At 44.7% G+C, this 21934-nt stretch overlaps 1 protein-coding gene across 2 annotated transcripts; it reads right to left on the reverse strand.

Annotated features, from left to right (window-relative positions):
- Window positions 1-6188: 6188 nt before the first annotated feature.
- On the reverse strand, window positions 6189-21518 carry erfl3 (Ets2 repressor factor like 3). Of its 2 annotated transcripts, none has more exons than XM_051920897.1 (4): window positions 21127-21518; window positions 11928-12162; window positions 10368-10487; window positions 6189-9852 (listed from the first exon to the last, which is right to left on the reverse strand). In XM_051920897.1, the coding sequence occupies exons 1-4, from the start codon at window positions 21146-21148 to the stop codon at window positions 8256-8258; spliced, it is 1974 nt and encodes a 657-aa protein (XP_051776857.1). In that variant the 5' UTR covers window positions 21149-21518; the 3' UTR covers window positions 6189-8255. The 2 variants fall into 2 exon arrangements, with proteins under 2 accessions (XP_051776857.1, XP_028679701.1); XM_028823868.2 differs by having other exon boundaries at window positions 6189-9856; window positions 10372-10487; window positions 21127-21517.
- Between the last annotated feature and the right edge of the window lie 416 nt (window positions 21519-21934).

Here is a 21934-nt window from a genome sequence, read left to right on the forward strand (position 1 = left end):
ATCTTCCCACTCAAAAGCACACACCGTGCCCTTTGGTTCGTGCCCAGCATTCTAGTGTTTCCTTGGATTTTGTCTGTGTTTGTTCACCATAATTTCTTTTTTCTATCTCTGCAGATCAGGACAACATAATCATGGATGTCACCGAGCTCAGCTCATGAATTAAGAGTGGAACTTGGGTTGAGAGAAGAGCAGGAAAGTACCGTTTTTATGTGCTGTTTTAATTAGAATGCTAGTATTTTTTCAATTAGAATATTCCATTCTGCCTGAAGCTAGCACGGTGGCACAAGGATTAGCACTGCTGCCTCTTGGATTCAAATCACACCCCTGGTCATTGCCTGGGTGAGGTTTCCTCTGGGGACATCAGTGTTTAAAGACATACAAGTTAGATTAGGAGATTCTGGACTGGCTCTGTGGTGCCCCTTCCAGGTGTCCAATACCATGTAGAAATGATAAATTAACACTTTTTCTATATGTACGCCCATCCCAATCCTACACGGTGTGACAGAAATGTATGCAAATACCCTTAAATGAAAGTCTGCAGTGTACACCTTAATCGTATCTGTAGTGTTTGATTTGTAATTCTAAACTGTGGAGCAGGGGAGGAAATCAATATGAAATGTGTCTTTGTCCCCAAACATTATGGAGGGCACTGTATATTGCTCAATGTTTTCTTTAATAAACACTTCCATTCATTTATCCGTGACGCATGATAAGTTTCCTAGTCTACAGTTCCTTGGATTGACCTGATCACTTTTATTTTATATAATGGGACAGCATTTGATAGCTTCCAGTCTTTAGGAACCCCCCCCCGTGTGTAGTAATTTCTGTGATAAGGGTTTTATATTTATATATATTCACTAACCTCCAAAAGGGATTTTTTTGATTTCAGCCTTTTTAATCCTGTTCCTAGTAGCACTTCCCTGTTACCTCCAATGACCAGGCACCTCCTCAATAGTCCCTGTGGCTACTGAGTGGTTATCAGCTTCTTCACAGGTAAACAATTCCAAAAAATAGTCATTAAGAGTGCTTTCAGATTATGTGTACTTAATTTCACCATTACTGTTCCTAATATACTTCACTTGAGCAGGGAAAAGATGCTATATAAATAAAATGTACAGTCGACCCTTGATATATGACCAGCCAGACATGCGAACAACTTGGTTTACGACCAAAATTTTTGTTTTGAATTATGACCAACATCTTGCGTTACGACCCGTATGCGGTCACGTGTATCCGTTTCTGCGATTGTAAACAAACAGCCGAGAACGTTTCTAAGCATCAGTCGGAGCCCAGATGCATGTGTTTGTGGACGTAATTTCGGTCAGTGCAGTGATTTATATAATTTATTTCGTGAATTGCTAAGGAAGGAAGAGAAGGTAATGAAGGTAAAGAAAGCGATCACAATCGAAACGAAGAAGGAAATTGTGTGGAAATATGAGAGTGGCGTTTGCGTGACCGATCTCGCTAATATGTACAGCATGTCGAAATCCACCATCTTGACAATTTTACAAAAAAAAGATTTGTATAAGGAGGCTCCTTCCAAACAATAACCACCTTCCATTTCATTCTCCTCCTCCTTCCTTCCTGCAAGCCAAAGATGTCAACTTAAATGGTGAGAACAGTATGAAATTGTTGTTTCTGGTAGGCTAGGCTCTTTTTATAACTTTTTGGTTAGTACATTAGAAAAATTATTGGTGTTTTTGGTAAATTATGCACATTATACAACCCTTTTTTATTAAAAAAAAGTTAAGCAAGTGTTGCTGCGGGAGGTTCGGAAAACATTAAGAGCATTTCCATTATTTCTTATGGGAAAAATAGTCTTGACGTACAACCAACTTGAGTTACAACCAGCCCTTGCGAACGAATTGAGTTCATAAGTCAAGGGTCCACTGTATTATTATAATTACTTCCTCCTTAACATTTCTCTTACTACTAAAATATTGGAAGATATCCAGATATTAAGACAGCAGCAACTGTGTTATGGGTGAGTGGAAGTGTTTACCACAATGGAGACTCCAGTGCATCTAGCAGCAGAGCAGAAGCCCTTCTTGACAAATCTGACTCAGCAATAAATCGGGCATTTCATAAGAGACAGATAAGCTCAAGGGTGGGCACACTCCGCTTTGAAAGGCCACTGCAGCCAAAGGTGCAGGCAGTGACAGAACAGTACGAGTAATTCTATTGCTCTACCTATACTTCCATCCATCCATTTTCCAACCCGCTGAATCCGAACACAGGGTCACGGGGGACTGCTGGAGCCAATCCCAGCCAACACAGGGCACAAGGCAGGAACCAATCCCGGGCAGGGTGCCAACCCACCGCAGGACACACACAAACACACCCACACACCAAGCACACACCCGGGCCAATTTAGAATCGCCAATCCACCTAACCAGCATGTCTTTGGACTGTGGGAGGAAACCCACACAGACATGGGGAGAACATGCAAACTCCACGCAGGGGAAGCGAACCCAGGTCCCCAGATCTCCCAACTGCGAGGCAGCAGCGCTACTCACTGTGCCACCGTGCCACCCTCTACCTATACTTGCAGAGACCAAAATAAAACAAAAAATAATAATTATGTAAACTTCTTAGAAATAATCAACACAGGCTTTTTGTGTTTGAATCACAAGACCACATTTTCTTTGTAGAACGGTTTTCTTCCCCACAGCCCACACATTGCCAGGTTAAGAGTACCCTGAGGTGAACTGATGGCACACTAAGGGGTGCTTCTCATTGTGAACCCACTGTTCCAGGTGTAGGCATTGCAGAACACTACTTCTGATAAGTGCATGGGTTTGAGCACTTTAATAATTGTTTCTGCTGTCGATCCTTTATAGAATTGTTTCAGAAACTCAATGTTTGACTTGTAATAAAAGACTAAAAAAAAAAAGCCCATTAATGTGAAAAAGTCATCTATCTCACATCAGAAACAATAAATTAAAAAAGGCCATGTGAAGCAAGGATCCCATTGTTAAGTTAGAGCAGGTTTGATCTCCCATCTAATCTTTAGCCTACTCAGAATATGAACATGGGGGGATGTTTCAGACTAATTTAAATACACAAACAAAAGTACTGTAAAAGGTAACAGTAAATAAAAAAATAGAAGAATTGCGAGTGTGAATAAATACGTCACAAAATATGTTTGGTTGCTTCTTTCTTTAATTTTTTTCTTCATTTATTTCAGTGACATGAATGCAACATGAAATTTACAACAAAGCGAAAACTGTCACTTTCACTCGTCAAAGTTGGGTGGGCAGGCCCTAGTGAGTACTGTTTTTTGATTGGTGAATCATCTGCAGAGTGAACATATGCACCTGTGGCTCTAGCGCACGCTCAGAAGTTGTCACTGTACGCATTGGGTCCGAGTCATTTGTGCAAAGTGGCTACTTTAATTCAAGAAACTCTGCATCTGAAGTGTCTGCTATGGATGTGACTCTTGATGGCCGAAGGTTTATCCAATCAAAATCCATTCCCTGCTAGAACCCACCCTCTCAACTTTGATGAGCGATAGAGACAGTTTGATTTCAGGGTTTATTTCATGTCGTGCACATGTCACTGAAATAAATAAATAAAGTAATTAACTACATAAAGAAATGAGCAACAAAAATATCTTATTGTATTACACCTTTAATTAATTATACTTACATTTCACAGTACTATCTACTGTATTTATTTAATTTTGTCCAAAATGTCCCTCCATCTATGAAAGTCTTTGGCCACCACAGTGAACTCAGCCAAATAGGTAATCCTTGGCGTAGTGCGTTATAAAATGAATGGATGGAGGATCTAATAAATGAAGATCAGGGTAGGAGGGACCTGAGCCAGTCCTGGCTGCATAAAACAAAGGAGGGACAAACTCAGTACTGGGTGCCTGTCAAAGGTTGAAGGGGGCTTCTACTCACCCTTACAGAGTACCAATCCTCCAGTTCAAACAGCACTGTTAGCGCGTGTATCAGCATTCCTCAAACCTCAACCCATCCGCAAGCCCATCAATCAAATGTTAGTGTAGGGCAGCATTTGAATCCCCAAGGGTGACACCTGCCCCCTGATTCAATTAATAAATCTCAACCGGAGAGTTGTGCCACTTACGTATATCAACTTGGAACACTGGCATCAGCAATCTTAGGGGCCCAATGACTCTTCCAGGACCAGCTAAGAGTTGTCACTTGGCTCAAACTGGATGTCTCTGAGCACAAACAAAAGTCTCCGTAGAAATAATGGGAGAAAAAGAAAGGAACCAAAGCTCTGTACGAACATTAAGCAGTCCTTGAAAACGTTTGGGGCCTTCTTGAGATGGTCGAATATAAAATGTGGGGTGGTGGCTCTGAGGCTAAGGATCTGTGCTGGTAGCCTGAAGGTTGCCGGTTCGAATCCTCATCACTGCCAATAGATACTTAAGTATCTATCTATCTATCTATCTATAAGAGATCCCACTCTACTGGGCCCTTGAGCAAGACCCTTAACCTGTAATTGCTCCAGGGGCGCTGTACAATGGCTGACCCTGCACTTTGACCCCAAGGGGTATGCGAAAACTTATACAATTTCTTGTATTAGGAATTTGTTAAGGCGAAATAAAGAACAAAAAAAAAAACATCACAATGCTGAACTACCCAACTAACTAACTAAAAGAAACAATACACAGTCCTGAATAATGTTGAACACCATAAAACCTGACACAAGCAAGGGAAAGCTCTACACCCAGAGGGAAGGCCTGTGACCCGGACTAAGCCAATTCGAGAAGGCGGCCAACAGAAACGGCAAGCATCGCGGTCCCTTGCTGCCACCTAGCGCCCACTCTAATCGTAGGTGTTTATACGGATATCTTCAAATCCCCCTAAATACACACAGTGCCCCTAAATTGATACTGCCTAAATGCACATTTTCATGCAACACAACGTGTCTACGGTGTACAAGCGGAGTAACGCGTGGAGGTTAATGTCGCCGCTAAGACGCAATTAGAGCCAAGATGGCCATCGCTCCGGCTGTGTAAGAGCCAACATGGGTGCTACTGCATGCCATCGGAGCTACCATAAGGTGTCACTGTTGCCTTAAGGCTGATACCGCTCCACTGCGTTGTCATCAGGAGGGCTGCAGGTCAGCTTCCGTTCAGGCACTGATCCGGCAGCCTTTGCCGCCGAACGAGTTCCTCGTCTTTGCGGACGTGGTTTAAGCCGAAGACGCGACAGAAGTTACAGGGTCGGAATGTGAAGCACGTGGACTTGGAGAGCGAGGCGAGGCGGATGTGGCAGGCTGCGAGGCTCGCGGTCGGTGCGCCTCGTGAGTTTTCAGAAAGCAGGATCCAGGCGGAGGCGGGGAATTCCACGAAAGCGCGTGCTGTTGCGTGCAGGGGCGGAGCGACAGGATGAGGTTAAGGCCGCGGCAGACGCTCTCACTTTCTCCCGCCCTGCGCGCCGAGCTGCTGCTGCTGCTGCTCTTAACCGCTACAGGTGAGCCAGTCAAGCGACTCACACCGACGACTCCGCCCCTTCGTCGGGGGCCACAGGCACCGCTTAGTAGAGATTCAGGTTCTTGCAAAACGGAAACTTGCAGCAAACTTCAACAAGTCTTTTCGTGTTCCTGCCTCCCCACCTTTCGCTCCCTTCCACCTGCCTTCACGTGGAAAAAAAAAAACCAAACCAACACGCCGTCGGGTCACATCCAGTAACGCCGTGACCGGAGCGTCAGGCTACAGTAACACACATTGTTCAAGCCAGGGCTTTTAAACCAATTTTAATGACCCAGATTACAATTTAATTACAAGGCAAAAAGGCGAAAAATAAAACAAACGCATAGTTGCGTCACCTCAAGGTTATGTTACAGCTATTAACAATAATAGACTTCAATTTGGAAATGCCCGACAAAATGGGCTTCTGGGTGAAGCTTCAAATTCCCAAAATATTTTACTTTTGTTTAAAAAAATAAAAACAACAACATATACCCAGAGCATAAATCCATTAACACAAAAAAAGACAAAAATGACAAAGGGAAATAGAAACCCCCATAAAGGCCATTATTTACTATTTAAAAACAACTTAAACACACACAAAAACAGAATGAGACAAAGACGGAGACAAAAATCAATTACATAATGTGAAAGGCAAGAGACTTGCGTTATAAAATAAACCCTCTGAGATTAAGGCAGCGATCAAAAGGATACGAGTAACAGATAAACAATTCTCATTGTGTTTTTGTTTTTTTTTATTTAAAATATTCACCCACCCCAAACTAACAGCACACCGCTGAACCTGCATTGTGAGGAAACTTGCTTAAAACTCCATTATTTCAATATATATAGATATATTTTATCATGATTAAAAAAAAAAAAAAAAACAGGTTCAATAGTTTTAAAACTGAGGTGACTGGGCTGGGGGGGTCGAATAAACGTTTCCTCCTTTTCAATTAAAATGTCCATCCAGTTGTGTTAGGTGCATCTTAGACCAGGGCAGTCACTTTTGTTGTCTTAGCTGCAGTTTCTGATTCCCATTCATTGGAGGAATCTCGTCATGAACTGAACTCCTTGCTTATCTTAATATTTCACATCTAAAAGTACATCACAAGGTATGCTTTGCTCTTTTAAAATGTTTTTTTTTTTTTTAAATCTGGACAGTTACCTGAAGATTTTGGACGTGTATAGATAGTGTGTGTCATCCCAAAGGGGCATGTGGAAAAGAAGGTGGGAGAAATCTGCACGGTAGCATCTGGTAACCCTGTTAATGTCTCCTATTTTGGACAGCAAATAGATTGTCATTTGCACCTTTTTTTAAAAAAAAAAAAAACCTTTTGAACAATTCAGAGTGCAATACACATTTATAGTATTAAAAATGTTTGGAGAGTCCAGAGTCTGCTTTAAGGAGTTCAATTAAAGACAACCTCCTCTCATTGTGGTTTTGGTTAGAATAAAAATCAGCAGCCAATATGGCTGTGCAGGATTGGGATTTAACCACCCCTGGCCTAGAGCCAGTCAAGGCACAGCAATGTTCAGCCTTAGGACCCCCTTGGGTGTAGTCTGTAAGCAAGAGTCCACTGTCTGCCATGGAGGCTGTTGCTGACCAAATGCCTAGCAACACACACAAGATGCCTAAAATGTGCACAATTAGTGTTTTAATAGGACTTTTTTTTTGGAGAGTGAGCCAGAGACTGCATTCCAAGTGCAGGCACCTCTGAAAATGCTGGTCATAAATCCGGGTTCTGGGACCACAGGGCCTACCGCATCCCGAAGGCTGGTCTGGTTAGTTTAAGGCACCAACTAGAAGGGTGAAACAAACCCCTCCAGTGCTTTTGGGGCAAGCAGTGTGAGATAAGGGTCAGGGTACAATAGAATTAATAAACGTCATGCTGCTTTGCCAAGATTATAGGGTTGCGGGGAGGGGGGAAAACTCTAGAAGATCGACTTTCATGATTATAAAACATAGGCATCATAAGTACAAAAGTCCTGAGCAGGTTTGGGGAGACGCCCCATGATCTGAGTCCCTTTACCATCTAAGTTCCACTGGACACTGTGTGTCCACTCATCCACAACATAAATGGATGATACTAGGTGGATGTATCGCAGCATTAGGCAGGGGGTTTTCTGCAAGTAGACGATAATTTAAAAATTGCTCCCTCCAACCATGTCTAGGGAGATGCCTTCTTAAAAAAAAATAAGCCCTGGACTGGCTCAGAAAGATGGAACATTCAGAAAAATGTTAATTACTGCCTTTCAAACACATTACCTGGGTGCCTCCATCTATATGTTCACATCTGACTGTACCCTGTACTGAAAACCAGATTGACAAGTTAAGTGCAGGTGCAGAACTGAGGTGGACCCAGCCAGGCCTAGAGAGAGACAGGAGTCAAAACAGGATCATCCATTGGAGAATGAATGCCGTACATATTAGAGAAGCTTTGGACCAGAGTCGCCGAGTGTGTGCAAAGCAAAAGCAGAGCTTAGTACAAGCAAGCTTGGAACACACACACACACACGAAGAAAGAAAGGGGGAAAAAAAACAGCACTCCAGCAGAGGAATCAGATGTAGAGCATGAATGTAACCAGGCCAGGCTAGATTGGGCCAGAGAGGGTCTGCACACACTGTGGTAAACGCATGTTTTGAAAGAACCATCAAAAATTTCAGGATACAAGTTAAACCAGGGCTTGCTCTATTCTACAACTGGCACTGCTCTAGAATATGCCATTCACCAGCCCAGCGCAATCAGTTCACGTTGATGCATGTGTACCCTTTACAAAAAGGGCAATTTGCAGGCCACCAGGCAAATCAGGAATCCCTGTTTTCTAGGCTTAGTTGGGCAGTAGCTCTATGCAAGTCTGTGGTGACTCTGCGGGCTGGGCCCAGTTCTTCCTCCTGATTAGGTTCGGGGGTTCGGTTATACTTGTCATCAGCCAGAATTGCCTCATCCAGTTCTTGGTGGGGGCTGTCTTTTTCTGCCCTCACCTTCTTGTCATCCAGTTCCTCAGCACAGGCCTCCATTTTCTGATCTTCACTCCATCGTCTTTTGAAGCGCAGTTTAAGGGGAATACATTTACTGGCATTGCCAGCAGCGGCTGGTGTTCCAGGACTCTGAGGGATGCTTCCAAAGGAAAGCGCTGGGGTTGTCTGAAGCTCCATTTCCACAGGCTCTACCTTAGGCAATTTTGGCAGTCCAGGTTTGCCTGACATTGTAGACATTCCACTGTTAACCTTCACACTACATCCTCCAGCTTGGCTAGAAGATTGGGTGTTTTGCAACTGAGAGTTTTGGATTCTCCCATCCTGTTGTGTTATTTGCATCCCACACTGAAGAGGAAGATTAGGAGTCTTAAAGACATCTTCATCCAAATCCTCATCACCAAAATCATCCTCCTCTCCATTTCGTGAGAGTTCATCCTCACTTATGTCTGTTACTTCTACGTCTTCCTCAGATTCAATGTCTGAAATAGGTTCTACTTTTATCTGGGGAACACTGCCACTGCCACCACTCAATGACCCTGCTGATGAGCTGGACACTATACCACCCACAGAGCTAGCATCGCTTGCTGTACCATCCACGGTGCCACTTGGTAAATTGTTTCCATTACGATCACGATTTCTTTTACCCAGGGGTGGCGGCTGAAGCTTAAACTTAAACGGAGAGAGGTGATCTTCAGCTGGAGCAGGTAACTGACCACCTTGAGGCTGGCTGTGTAGACTATGCAGCTGGTGCTGTCCTTGGGCTCCAATGGCCTTGTCAGGTCGCTGAGGCTGAGGCACAATGATGTTGGGGTAGTGCAGGAAAGCCCGTGGGCTGAGGTGGTAGTTGTAGACACTCTGAGTATGCGCCTGCAGATAGCGCTTCATGTCCTCAGGATTAAAAGAGAAATGGCTATTATACATTGGACTCAGTGTTGGTGATGGAGTGTAGTTCACATGGCTCGGGGTCATTGGCAAAGCTGGAGAAAGCTGAGGCGCAAGGAGTGACCCACCAGGGCCAGGTAATGGTGAAACAGGGAACGGACTGAGAGGATCCGGATGTACTCGATGTGGCCGACTATGACCTGGGTAAACTCTGAACAAGGATTCAGGTGCCAGTCGTGGGTGAAGAGGAGGGATAGCCCGAAATCCACTGGGAGCAGACATTTCTCTTCCTCGATCATCAGGGGCCGCACCACTAACACCCCCGCCACCTCCACCAAGCCCCTCATCAATTTCAGAGTTGACGGAGGTGCCATCACTGCAGTCACTCACTGATCCTCGTGCCATGCGCCGTGCCACAGTAGAAAAGACATTAGGACTCCGCAAATCATCGTTTGGAGACAGCACATCAGAAGGAGTGGAGGGCGGAAATCTGAAGTGAGGTCCTCCAGAGGGCACAGGTGGAGCACTTTGAGGCACTCCACTACCTGCAAGAGTCAGAAATAGGGTTACTACACCTCTGAGAAGTCACAAGAGCATTTCATGAGTTCATCAAACATAAGCTGGTATGCACAGAGTTTACAGTTGCAGAGCCAACTAGATCAAGCTTACATCAAAACAACAAGTTTCATCAGTACATCTTCCTACCCAAACTACAGGCTACCAGACAGCAAGAGATACTAGTTAAACACAGAACCCTCCCAGCAGAGCAGAACTGTCAGGGGATGATCGCTCTGCTGTTCCCACTTCTGCTTTGCTGTACTAAGCCCAAGCAGCACTAAAGCTCCCTGCTGGGAAGGCCCTTGACAAACCTGAGAAAAGTGGAAACAACAACTCTGTGTGCTTTGCCAGCAGAATTTCAACACAGCACTTTCACACCAGGTTTAAGACAACTCACTAACTTGTTATGGATAGTAATATGCAATTAGAAAAAGATGAAAAGCCTAGCAAGACAAAAAACAAAAAGAAGTGACCATTTATGCCTCAGTCGTACTGTACTTGCCTCCATTTCCCATGTCAATGAAGGGGTAGTTGACAAGAACTAGCTTGTTGAAGTTGAATTTATAGGTGAATCGTTTTCCTTTGGTCTTGTGAAGGATCCGCTTGTTGTAGTAATACCTGTGATAAAAAAAAAAAAAAAAATTTAATTTAACTTGGTATGCTAAGATTCAGTTTAATGAGGTACACACATAAAACAAGGCTTGTCCAGTACAGATCAGTGAGCATCCATCCATCCATTTTCCAATCCGCTGAATCCAAACACAGGGTCACGGGGGTCTGCTGGAGCCAATCCCAGCCAACACAGGGCACAAGGCAGGAACCAATCCCACCACAGAACACACACACAAACACACCCACACACCAAGCACACACTAGGGCCAATTTAGAATTGCCAGTCCACCTAACCTGCATGTCTTTGGACTGTGGGAGGAAACCGGAGCGCCCGGAGAAAACTCACGCAGACACGGGGAGAACATGCAAACTCCACGCAGGGAGGACCCGGGAAGCGAACCCAGGTCTCCCAACTGCGAGGCAGCTGTGCTACCCACTGTGCCACCGTGCCGCCCCGTTCAGAGAGCATTTAAGGGAAATTGATCAATGTTGCCCGATTATGGCGTAATGATAATTTGGGGTGTGCAGCTTCTATATTGAAGACGGTGTCTTAGACTTCCACTGGACTTAAAATATTCAGGGAGATTCAAATAGTGAAACTGGTTTCAAAATAATACCTTGTAGATTTATTCTGGAGAACAAGAGCAAGTTGTCCAAACTGGCTTCTCAACCATAAATCAATTTATGCTCTGGGTGCTAAGCTATCTTGCAGCTGTGATGCTGGAAAGGTACTTTGAAGAGCCGATGAACAAAGATCAAAGCAATCAGTTGAAAAGGCCCAGGTTCACTGAGGAATTCTAACTAACAAAGTCAGCAGGGAAGCCAGTTTACGCCAAGTCATTTTTCTCCCCCACGTCCCTGGATACACATGCAATGCAGCATCCAGTTCTAGCAAGAGACATTCAGCACCAAATATATGAAGAAAGCAGGGCTTCTGGAAACATCAAGGAAGATAGCCATAACTGCTCCATAGCCAACATTTCAGCATTCCACACTGGCAAACTACATATCTGCATGAAGATGCATCCCCCTCTCCATATTCAGTCTATATACTGAGGCTACAGCGACATGTCAAACCCCCGCCCCCCCAAACCAACATGGAGGACACTACTTGTTTGTAAACATCACAATGAGGATTTGTTGAAGTCCAGCTGCAGTATGCCAAGTATGAGCTATTACAACTTGACCAAGAAGACAAAAAGGGCACACTTCAAGAGAGACAGGCCAACACAGCGGGCATTCACAGCAGAGTCAGGCACTATATATAGCCCAGTATTCAGGGAACAAAGCCGTGCTATTGCACACTCTGCACACTGATTAAAAAGATGACTGCAAAATGTGGGTTTCTCGCTGAATGGCTGGTCATTTAACTGTACACACAAAGTCAAAGTTCTACATCACACCATTTTTAACAGTGGCCACTCTGTTTAATGTGTCACATCTGACCTGAGCGCTCGACTGAGCTTGTCATAGTTCATCTGCGGCTTGCACTTCCTTGCACCCCAAAGACGGGCCACCTCGTCAGGATCTTTGATGACGAACTCTCCATAATCGCCCTGCCATGCAATGACATCATGGTACTCCTCCTTTCGCAGCAACTCCAAAATGAAATGCCACAGCTGGATTTGCCTTGAGCCTGGGCTTGACTCTGGTTTGTAGGCCCAATCTGGGAATGCAAACCCTGTCAGAAAGAAAAAGACATTAGTGAGAGGGGAAAAACTATTTTAAAATATAAATATGTGCAATCCAGAAAAAAAGACAGTCACAACCAAATTCATTTTAAGGTTATATGGGCAACGCATACATCCACCAAGGTGACCAAACCCCCAAAACAACTTTCCAAATATTTAAAAGGAAGGAAACGTAATAATAAAACTGTATGATCACCCAGAGTGGGCTCCCTTACTCCTCTTCTCACGGAAATGTACACAAAACTGACAGGTGCCTTACACACCTGCGTCACTCTTTCCAGAGGCAGAGTCCTTGCCCACGCTGCAAGGAAACCCCACAACCCATTCATTTCTTAAAATGACAGCTTTCTGATAAAAAAGCTTCTATCACCAAACCTTCATCCTACTGAACATCATCATCATCATAACCTGAAACAAACACCACCATCCCAGTAAGTCAGTCTCAGAAGTGGCAGCCTAGCAACTTTTATGTCAAGCGCTAAAAATCAGCAGAGGAGCCCACACTTTTCATATTAAACAAGGGAAGCTCTCCTTGACCTCAATGACCTCATTGCAAGTCGAAATGCTAACCCTCTGGGACAGCCTATAATCTCAATTACAGCTCCTAAACAGACCAATCAGGGCTCATTAAAAATTTAGATAAAAGCGTGATGGGTAATGTCTGTCCAGAGAGTAAGCGATGAGGTAACTGTCTCTGGTGGGGCTGCAGTCTTTTTTCCCTTTCTTTAATCAAAAAGGCAACAAAATATTAAAGATATTTGTAAATTCAAAGTGAATACAAAAAGAGACAAAATGTTCCACTAACCAAAAAAAAAAAAATTCCTTGCACCTTTCAACGTGGGGCTAAGTTGGGGCAGTGTGAGAGACATCCTATCCAGGGCATCTGATCTCACAGACCAAGTTGACAGGCACCAGGTCTGATTGAATGAAATATTCATCTGCAGTCTGTGTGCACAAGACATCCTTTCTTGAAAGCAGACTTAGTACGAGTCAGTTAAATAGATTACCTTTCCAGTTCATATGAAGCCCCTTAAATCCCAACATCCATGCGACATCCAATCCAACACATAAACCCCGAATCTAATGCAGACACCTCTCTAACAAAATTGCAGGCAGAATCAGTTGCCACACAGATGGGTCAGAAGTGAAGACAATTCCTTCAGCTGGCCAGCACGGAGGCTTTTGTCTGAAAAGCACTCTTACGTCAAGACCTCTTCTTGCACTAAAGAGTGGCTGACCTTGGAAAGTCAAAAATAACCAAGAAAAATAGTAACAGCCCATTGTATGCCAGGCATGCACAGCTCTAGCAAGAATAGACGTTGCTCCTTCATCTCCAAGACTGAAGGACAAGTCATACAGAAGACTTCCAGCAGCTAGCTAGCTACCTACCCAAGTGGCACAAAGCATGGCCTCCTTCAGTATATCAATGACTGTTCACACTCTCAATTCTCAATTGAATCCAACAGACACATCCACCTCATCAATCCCTCTGGTTAACAATCACACTCTTAATGAACCATTAGCAGATCACCTGCTATTACAAGCTCCCCTTTGAGAAAGGCCTGCTCCAAGGCCTATATCATGTCGCTCAACCTGAGGTGAACATCAAGGACACAAGGGGTTCACGGTAGGACCGTGCATATACGAGGCTAGTCTAGCTTTGTAAGAAACCCGGACTCTGCCCGTATTAGCAATCAAATAAAGAGCTGGGTTCCGCTAGCAGCATTAAAAACCTGTCATGTGCTACAGCCTGCCAGCTTGTTCCGCACAGCGGACAAGCTGTTTGTAGCATAACTGTGCACCCAGGTGCAGGGGCAGGACTTCCTGGATTTTCAAGTTGAACTGGTCTCAGCAGGAAGTCACTATTGTTGTATAAAACCACATCCCAAAGCCCGCACTTCCTGTCTGAATAGAGGCTCTGAATAAAGTGCATAAGCCATGTTCTACCACAGGAACTTAAAGAGCAGAACAAAACCCCATCCCCTCTGGCAAACCACTGCTACCACCCTCCTATTAAATCTACCCATCCATCACCTCCACAACAGACTGAATGGATTCCATGTCAAATCCTAAAACAAAAAATAAGATAAATAGTATGAAGTGAAAAGAATGGGTCACTTACATTGCTGCATCGTAGTGGATCAAGTGTGAAATTGGGTTACCTTTACTACTGGGGCAGTCCAGACTTACACAAGGTGCTCAAGTCAAAGCAGACAAGTAAAACCTCAGAGGAACAAGATGCAGGGTGCCAGTGTCTGAAGGTATAAACCACAGGCATGCATGTCTGCTGCCGAAAGGAGGTAGAGCAGGTTTAGCCATGCCCCAAAAGCAAAACGAAAAAAACACATGCAAGGACAGCTGAAAGAGTGGAGCCTCCAAATGTATAAATGTATATTTAATTCACAAGGCACCTGTAATACCACGCTTGCCACCAGTACAGCAGAGCTCAAGAACCCAGGCACAACTTGCACACTAGTCTCAGAGGGCCAAAGTTACATGAGACAGATCGATCTCCGTCTTATAGTCCGATGATTCCCACACTCTAGCAGGCATTTTCAAAATAGCCTAAAACCTGAAGGCTTAATCTGGAAGGACAAGCTGTTCCTTTCCAATCTGAAGACAGGGTCTTCACCCAAATGATACAACATGTCTACCAATGCCTTTCCTGCTATACACACACACACACCTTTGGGTAGCACCGACTCGCACCACTTTTCAGAAGGCAGAGATTGTGCATCGGTCAGACTTCACAACAAACTGTTGACACAAACACACTTCTGCTCCCCCTCTCCCTTCTCTGGTCTCTGGAAGCCAGTCTCTTAGCAACCGGTCTGCTTCAGAACTAAAAATAAAACCCAGATCGCAGAAGAATCAGAGAAAGTAAATGACAATTAATCCTTTAAAACTGTGAGCACACCAGGAAGGCGGAATAACTTCGGGTTCCTGCCCGGAAAAGACCCCTTTTCTTTGCACTCATCACGCTGCTTACCCTTGGGCCGGACCGAGTGAACGGGAACCCAAAAGGAGAAGTAAAAGATGTGGTAGGACTGTACTAGAGTTTGGCACATGAAAGTTGTGTCACTAGTTGGGAGAAGAAAAAGAGGCAAGGAACATTTGCCACCCAGTGTCTTAGTTTTAGCATGGGGCACGCACTGTGTGAACACATGAAGATCACCGCCTCCAGCATCAGCTTGGAAACGCTATCCACCCTGCCAATCACCGTCCTAAGATTTAAAACGTCATTTAGGTGCACATGCGGGCCTGTGGAATCCAGTGTGCATCAAACTCACTTGCCAGCCCAATGCAGCAGTGACCTGGAAGTAGAAACAGCTAGCAGCATACAATCCTCTCTTTCATTAAATCTCTCTCTCTCTCTCTCTCTTTCAAAGCTGATTAACTCCAAAAGATTGTTATGTAACACCACCCTCGGCTTCTCCAAGCACTAAAGGAGAGATGAAAGGGACTTTTTTGGACATTGTTCCTCCCTGCAAAACCCCCACATATGAGTAAAATATGAGTGTCAGCAAACAGAAGGTGTGATAAGGCATTGGATGGCTTTAATCAGAAGGATCAACAGATTACGTAGAAGGATAGGATGAAGTATTCTCACAAACGATAGCCAGAGATTATAAAAAAAAGGGGGTGAGTAGGTATAAAGACAATTATTACTTAGTCACAACTTTCAACTGCATGTGGATTTGACGTTCAGTGGCAGTCGATAAGACAAGGGGGTCAGCACCTCACTTTTGTTGAGTGCTCCTAACCTTGTCAGATCTGCTGGGTTTTCCATAATCCCAGCTGGAGAATTTAACCTAGGGTGACTGGTTACATAAGGACAAATGATGTAACTTTTCTGAAGCCTCACACCAGACCAGGCAACATTCGAGCTGTTTTTTAGCTTGTCCAGTGCACACATCTACAAAGTTAGCATAACCACTTTTATTTACTTCCACTAAAGTCCCGAAAGTAAGGCAAAGCATTTATTTGAGAAAGGACAGACACGCTCACACATGCCAGGCTAACAATCAGCCAGCTGCACATGGGCTGAGACTGAACGAGACACCATTAAAAAAAAAAAAAAAAGCTGAGTGCTAGCTTAGGAGCATTACATCATTAAGAGCCGATCGATGGTCAGGCTCTCAGACGGCTGGTTTTAAACACACTGACGGGCACACTTTAAAAATCCAATCACCCATCCCCCAACATACACACACACACACCCACTCATTTCTTTTTAGAAGGGGTTTGGATTAAAATAGTAAGTCGCCACCACCACCACCCGAAAAAACATGACATCACCAGCATACCCACTACAGTGTGGCAGCCCCCAGTTATTCAACAGTCTGGGATCCTCACCCGTCTTGCATACCCACAGAGATGCTGTGTGCACAAACCTCAAATGAGGTTACTCAAATTTTCCAAAAACCACAAGCCTTCAGCTAAAAGCAAGCTCTGTGGTCTCTTGGCTGGAGCAGCCTGGGCTATATCGGAAATTCCTTATGGGAAAATGTTGCCTATCACCAGGCAGATGCTTGAAAACATTGAGTGAGGCTAATCAGGATCAAAATACTCCCACCTCCAAACTAGCAACTTCAGGTAGAACCCGAACCTAACCATGTCTGGGTAACGTGCGAGCTGGGAATGATCTTAATGGCCCCCAGGTTAAGGCAATAGTAACCTATTCGAGCAAAAAGGAAAAAAGCTTTCCTCTCCAGCAAACCTCTGCACACCTGAAGAAACGTATGTGGGACGTTCACACCGGATTTTATAGCCAGTATTAAGAAACAAGAGTGTCTGAACTGTGGGGAATGGATGGGGCTCCTCGGATAGCCTCTGAAGCCCACAACATCCCAGCTTCCCAACATAATTGTAGGGAACATTCAGCAAAAACATCAACACAAATTGAAATTCTTTAAATTAAACACATACAAATAAAAGTAAACCAAATCCCTACAGGAATACAACAAAGAAAAAAACGTTTTTTACATAAAACTAAGTTTCACATCAACCTGTCACACTAGACCATATTATATAAACTACTATAACTAGAGAGAGGGGGACATTAACAAATAGAAGGCGGCACAAAAGTCCCACAAATCACAAAGTTGGTATCTCTTTGGTAATTGAGGGTTTTGCAGGACTGTCTTGCTGACAGACCAGGACACGTTTTAACAGCAAGTGGGACTGGAAAGGGGCATTTAAATTCCTGATGGGGAAGTGCCCAGGAGCAGAGGACCAGTTAAGGTGGAGCCGGAGTGATTGCTTAGAAAAGGTGGGCTGAGACACCTCAGTGCCAACAGGTTAACAAAACTACAAGGCTGAAGAGCCAGGGTCACAACTCACAACAATGTAGAAACAGTGACCCCCCCCCCCACTTGTAAACTATTTATTACAAGATCACACTAGAGCAAGACAAAACATTTCACATGGTGGAAAATCTTTCCAACAACTAAACTAGCGTTATCAGTTATATAAAAAAAGCAGTTGTGCCTACCAGTTAATCCAATCCACATATTAAACTTACGATCTCAATAACAGCAGTGCATTAGATTATCAAAAATGTAGCACTATTGGGAAGACACAACAACAAAAGCAGCAGAAGTGCTGGGAAAAGGAAAAGCAAGCAGCTAAAAAAGGTCAAAGTGATATGCTATATTCCCAATGCATCTTAAGACTGTGATCTCATTTTTGTTTGAAGTGGTTTTGCTAGTTGTCCTAGCATTCCACTTTGACCAGATCTCAACTGTCAATCCATCTATGTTTACAGGGTTTTGTGCTATTGTTCAAGCCAACAATCAACACAACAACATGGCCCCTCTATCCAAACATTAATATTTACAGCAGCTAAAAGGTGAGACTACTACTATCATTCAGTCTTCACAAATCCTAAGTTTTCATGCCTGAACCATTTTGTCTTGCAGTTTTGTGCTACAGATAAGGTTTTTATGCATATATTTATGAACGCTGAAAATCTAGAGTAAAAGAAAAGTGCTTCGCAATTTATATCACTTGTACTTGTAAAAAACGGTCCTTTGCAATATGAAAGGTGCTTTGTACACTGACTGCAGGATGGATGTTTAACTGTGTGGTGCCACAGGAACAGTTACAAAAGCTACATGTCAGACATGGGCAAATGTTTATCTTTGACATGCTGCTCCTTAAGAATTGTGCCAAATTAAAAACTGACTTCCATCCTAAAATGGATGAAGACTGAAAAACACTTAACTGAACTGCCAACGATGGTGTTAAAGTGTTGTTCAAAGTGCCCTGTGTCAAAGTTCTCTGAACTCATCTTGCTTTTCAAATCTAAAACTGCATGAGAGGTTTGTACCGATAGCATCTAGAAGTACCCTAGGTCCACCTGTGGGACTTCTTTGACTGCTTGTCACCTTTTACATCATAAACCAGCTCTGTGTTTATGATCTTACTGTAACTACCATATGATTCTAGCTGTACTGTGCCACCTATGAACATTTACGATTTACATGAAGATCACCCGGTTTTGGGTCAAAAACTGTAGGCTCGTCCCATTGATTTTAAGTTAATAGATAGATAGATAGATAGATAGATAGATAGATAGATAGATAGATAGATAGATAGATACTTTATTAATCCCAATGGAAATTCACAATAAAGACCTTGTATAAATTCTAATTTGGATCTCTGAATAGGATTGAAAATAAAATGTAATCAACTATTCAGTAAAAGATGCTATATGAAATTTAAAAAAAAAATCAACGTTATAGCAATCGCAGAGCTTTGATAAGGCTCAGCAAACAAAACAAAAATAGACAAAACCCCGGACAGTATTCGATGGATATACTTAAGCGAATTGACCTCGAGTAACTCAAATAAGAACCAAAGAAAGATGATTCTGCCCACTGCTCGACCTCGACCGAACATCCTTGACCGCTATCTAGTTAATGGTCTCCTAAATGGATGCGACTTGTTTATATTAATGTACGCTTTACGCGTAAGACCACCCGCCCGCCTCCCTTGTCTTTGCCCCCCACGTGAGCAAAGAGCGCAACACCAACTAAAACAGCCACCACCCCGATCGCGACACATTCCTTTACTATTTTCCCGGGTTAATGTTAATCTGATCAATGGACGCAGTAGCCGGGACACACCGCTATCTCCCTTGGTCCACCTTAACACCACGTTGTTTTTCGGAAACAAAAAGTTTCTCTGTGCAACAAAGTCTGGCCAGACTCTGTGGAGGGGGAGGGGAGACGAAAAAGAAAATCGAGACACACACAATAAAGTTAGAGGCCTGGGCGCGACAGGCTTTGCGCGGCTAAAACGAGGCGATCGTTGCGCCGCGCTGCATCCCCGCACTAGAGCTCGACGTCCGCAACAGAACGTAGACAAAGGGAACGCAGCCGGGCACGCCAAGCACTGCCAACAAGTTAACTTTGAAAAGTTGCCGCAAGGACCGGCGGACTGCGGGGCGCCGGAGTAGGGAGACAGCAGCAATCAATGTGTGAAGATACAGCACACTTTCACTTTCATTGTAAAACAAAGCGACCCCTACCTCCCGCGGTTCAGGTTCAATGCTACCTTACAATCATCTTAAAAAAAGAAAGGAGGGAAGAGATCGTTAATCAGAATCGGGTTAACTAATAAACATGGCGCCGGAGAAAGGCAAAGGAGCCCTGCCATAAGACCCTTTCCGACACGATATCCCAGCAGAGCGATTCAATGCAAATGGTTTTCCTTTCTTCTCTTAATCATTCCCAAATCTCTCCGCCTTCTCGGACTGATAAAAGCACTGTGTTAATCACGAGATTTCTAGGAAGCCCCCCCACCACCGTTTTTCAACTTTAACCAACAGGTTAAGTGTTAACAGACGAGGACCGACCGAACTGGGGCGGGGGCGATAAGGGGGCGCCGGGGTGCCTTGGCACCCCCTCCCCCTCCAGTAACTTGAATGGTCCTCCGTGGCAGGCCCAACGTGATCAAAGCTGCTCGTTTTAAGGGCTTCTTGATCAATAGAGAAGAGCAGCCCTGAAGGACGTCAGACTTTGGTCAGGAAACTTTAGTGGGTAAACCTCTCACTCCTCGTCTAACCAGTATAATTCCACATTTAGCAAGGTCTGCAACTATCTCTATAATTAGGAATTTGCTCATACACGCTGATCCCTCATCTCTGTATGAAAAGCAATCATTTCAGGTCTTGCTGCCCGCGGGATAAAGGGGGGGGGGGGGGGCAGCTTCACAGGATCTAGGTTGAGAGCAGCGCTGTGATTTCGGACCCATGCCCGACTCGACAAAGTTAACTGGCGAAGGCTTCTTTGTACACCCCGGTTCACGAGTTGAGAGATTCTCTATATCGCCTCCCACAGACAATCAGACAGGGAAGAAGTTTAAAAAAAAAAAAAGTTAAGAGAAAAAGCCATACACGCCGACCAGACCAGAGTGGACCTGGACGTACTTCACACACGTCGCTTCGGACGTTCAACTTCCGGAAATCATTTACTGATTTAATTACAGGACGATCCACGCGCGACACACTCCTCTCGGGCAAGACTTCAAATGGCTCTTTATAAACTTTTTTTTGTCCGCCCCCCTGCTCTTTAGCAAAAAAAAACAACAAAAAAAAAAAACACTTCAAATATCCAGGCACCCCACTCTGTAAACCACGCAACAATTAAACTTAAAAACCCAGCAGATCGGGCCGACTGCTCAACAGGTCCTGTACTGAGGCGCCTCAGGCAGCAACCGTTCGTTCAGCGAAATAGTTTAACACCTCTCCATATATCTGAGCCCTGTGGCCGAAGAGACCCACTTCGAATATGTCGAAGGAGTTTAGGTCCCCTTTCCCTCCCTCTTTCCTTCCTTCCTTTTCCCTCCTCTCCAAGAGGAGACTGGAAGCTCCCGGCCCTGACCCAGGAGCGGAGGGGTCTTTGGTTTCGCTCTTTTACCAAAACAAACACATGAAACAGAAACCGAACCTGTTTCTCCCGGGGTCTTCATGTCGACAGGATCTTTGGGGAAAGTCTCTCTTCTTAATCCCTTCCTTTCTTCGCGTGTGTTGAGAGTGAGTAAGCGCTTGGAAAGTTTGCCCCCTCCCTGCGCGGCGCTTGGCTGCTCGCTTTGCTCCGTTCTCCTTCGGCTGTCCGTGTCGGCTCGCGCTCCGGGATGTACTCCCCGCTCGGCTCAGCACGGCACGGATCCGTGTCTCTTCACTGCGGACTTGCGGACATTCTCCAAGCCGTGTCTCAGTTTGTGCGGCTCCGCACTCCAACCTCTCTCCACTCAGCTTCCTCCCCCTCCTCGCCTCCTCCTCGACTCCGGTTTAATGTTTCACTCCACGGGGCCGCCCACGCTGGGAGGGGGGGTGCGCATACACGCTCGCTCTCTCTCTCTCTCTCTTTCCCCCCCCTCTCTCTCACACACACTGACACACAACTACTGACGACACACTCCCCGCCTACAGCTTGCGTCACCATGGAGACCACACAGCGCCGTCAGCTTGCGTGGCGCCGTACGTGCGTGCGTACGTGCGTGCGTGGCGCCGACCCGCCTCCTTCCTACGCCACGGAGTCGTTTGTGTGTATTTTCGTCGAGGAGCACAGGAAGCGAGTTTGGAAGGGCGGGTACAGGAGATGGTTGGCAAAAACAGGGATTGGCGCGGGGCAGAGAGCCTAAGTGACAAGGAAGAAAATGTTTTATGCCATGAGTGGCTTTGGTTTTGTAATGAGTTTTTGTGAGGACCGTTTGTAGGACCTTGGAGGCGCTCCCCTGTTTGGAAACTAGCTC

This window comes from Erpetoichthys calabaricus, chromosome 17 (assembly GCF_900747795.2).
Source record: "Erpetoichthys calabaricus chromosome 17, fErpCal1.3, whole genome shotgun sequence".
Lineage (NCBI taxonomy): Eukaryota > Metazoa > Chordata > Cladistia > Polypteriformes > Polypteridae > Erpetoichthys > Erpetoichthys calabaricus.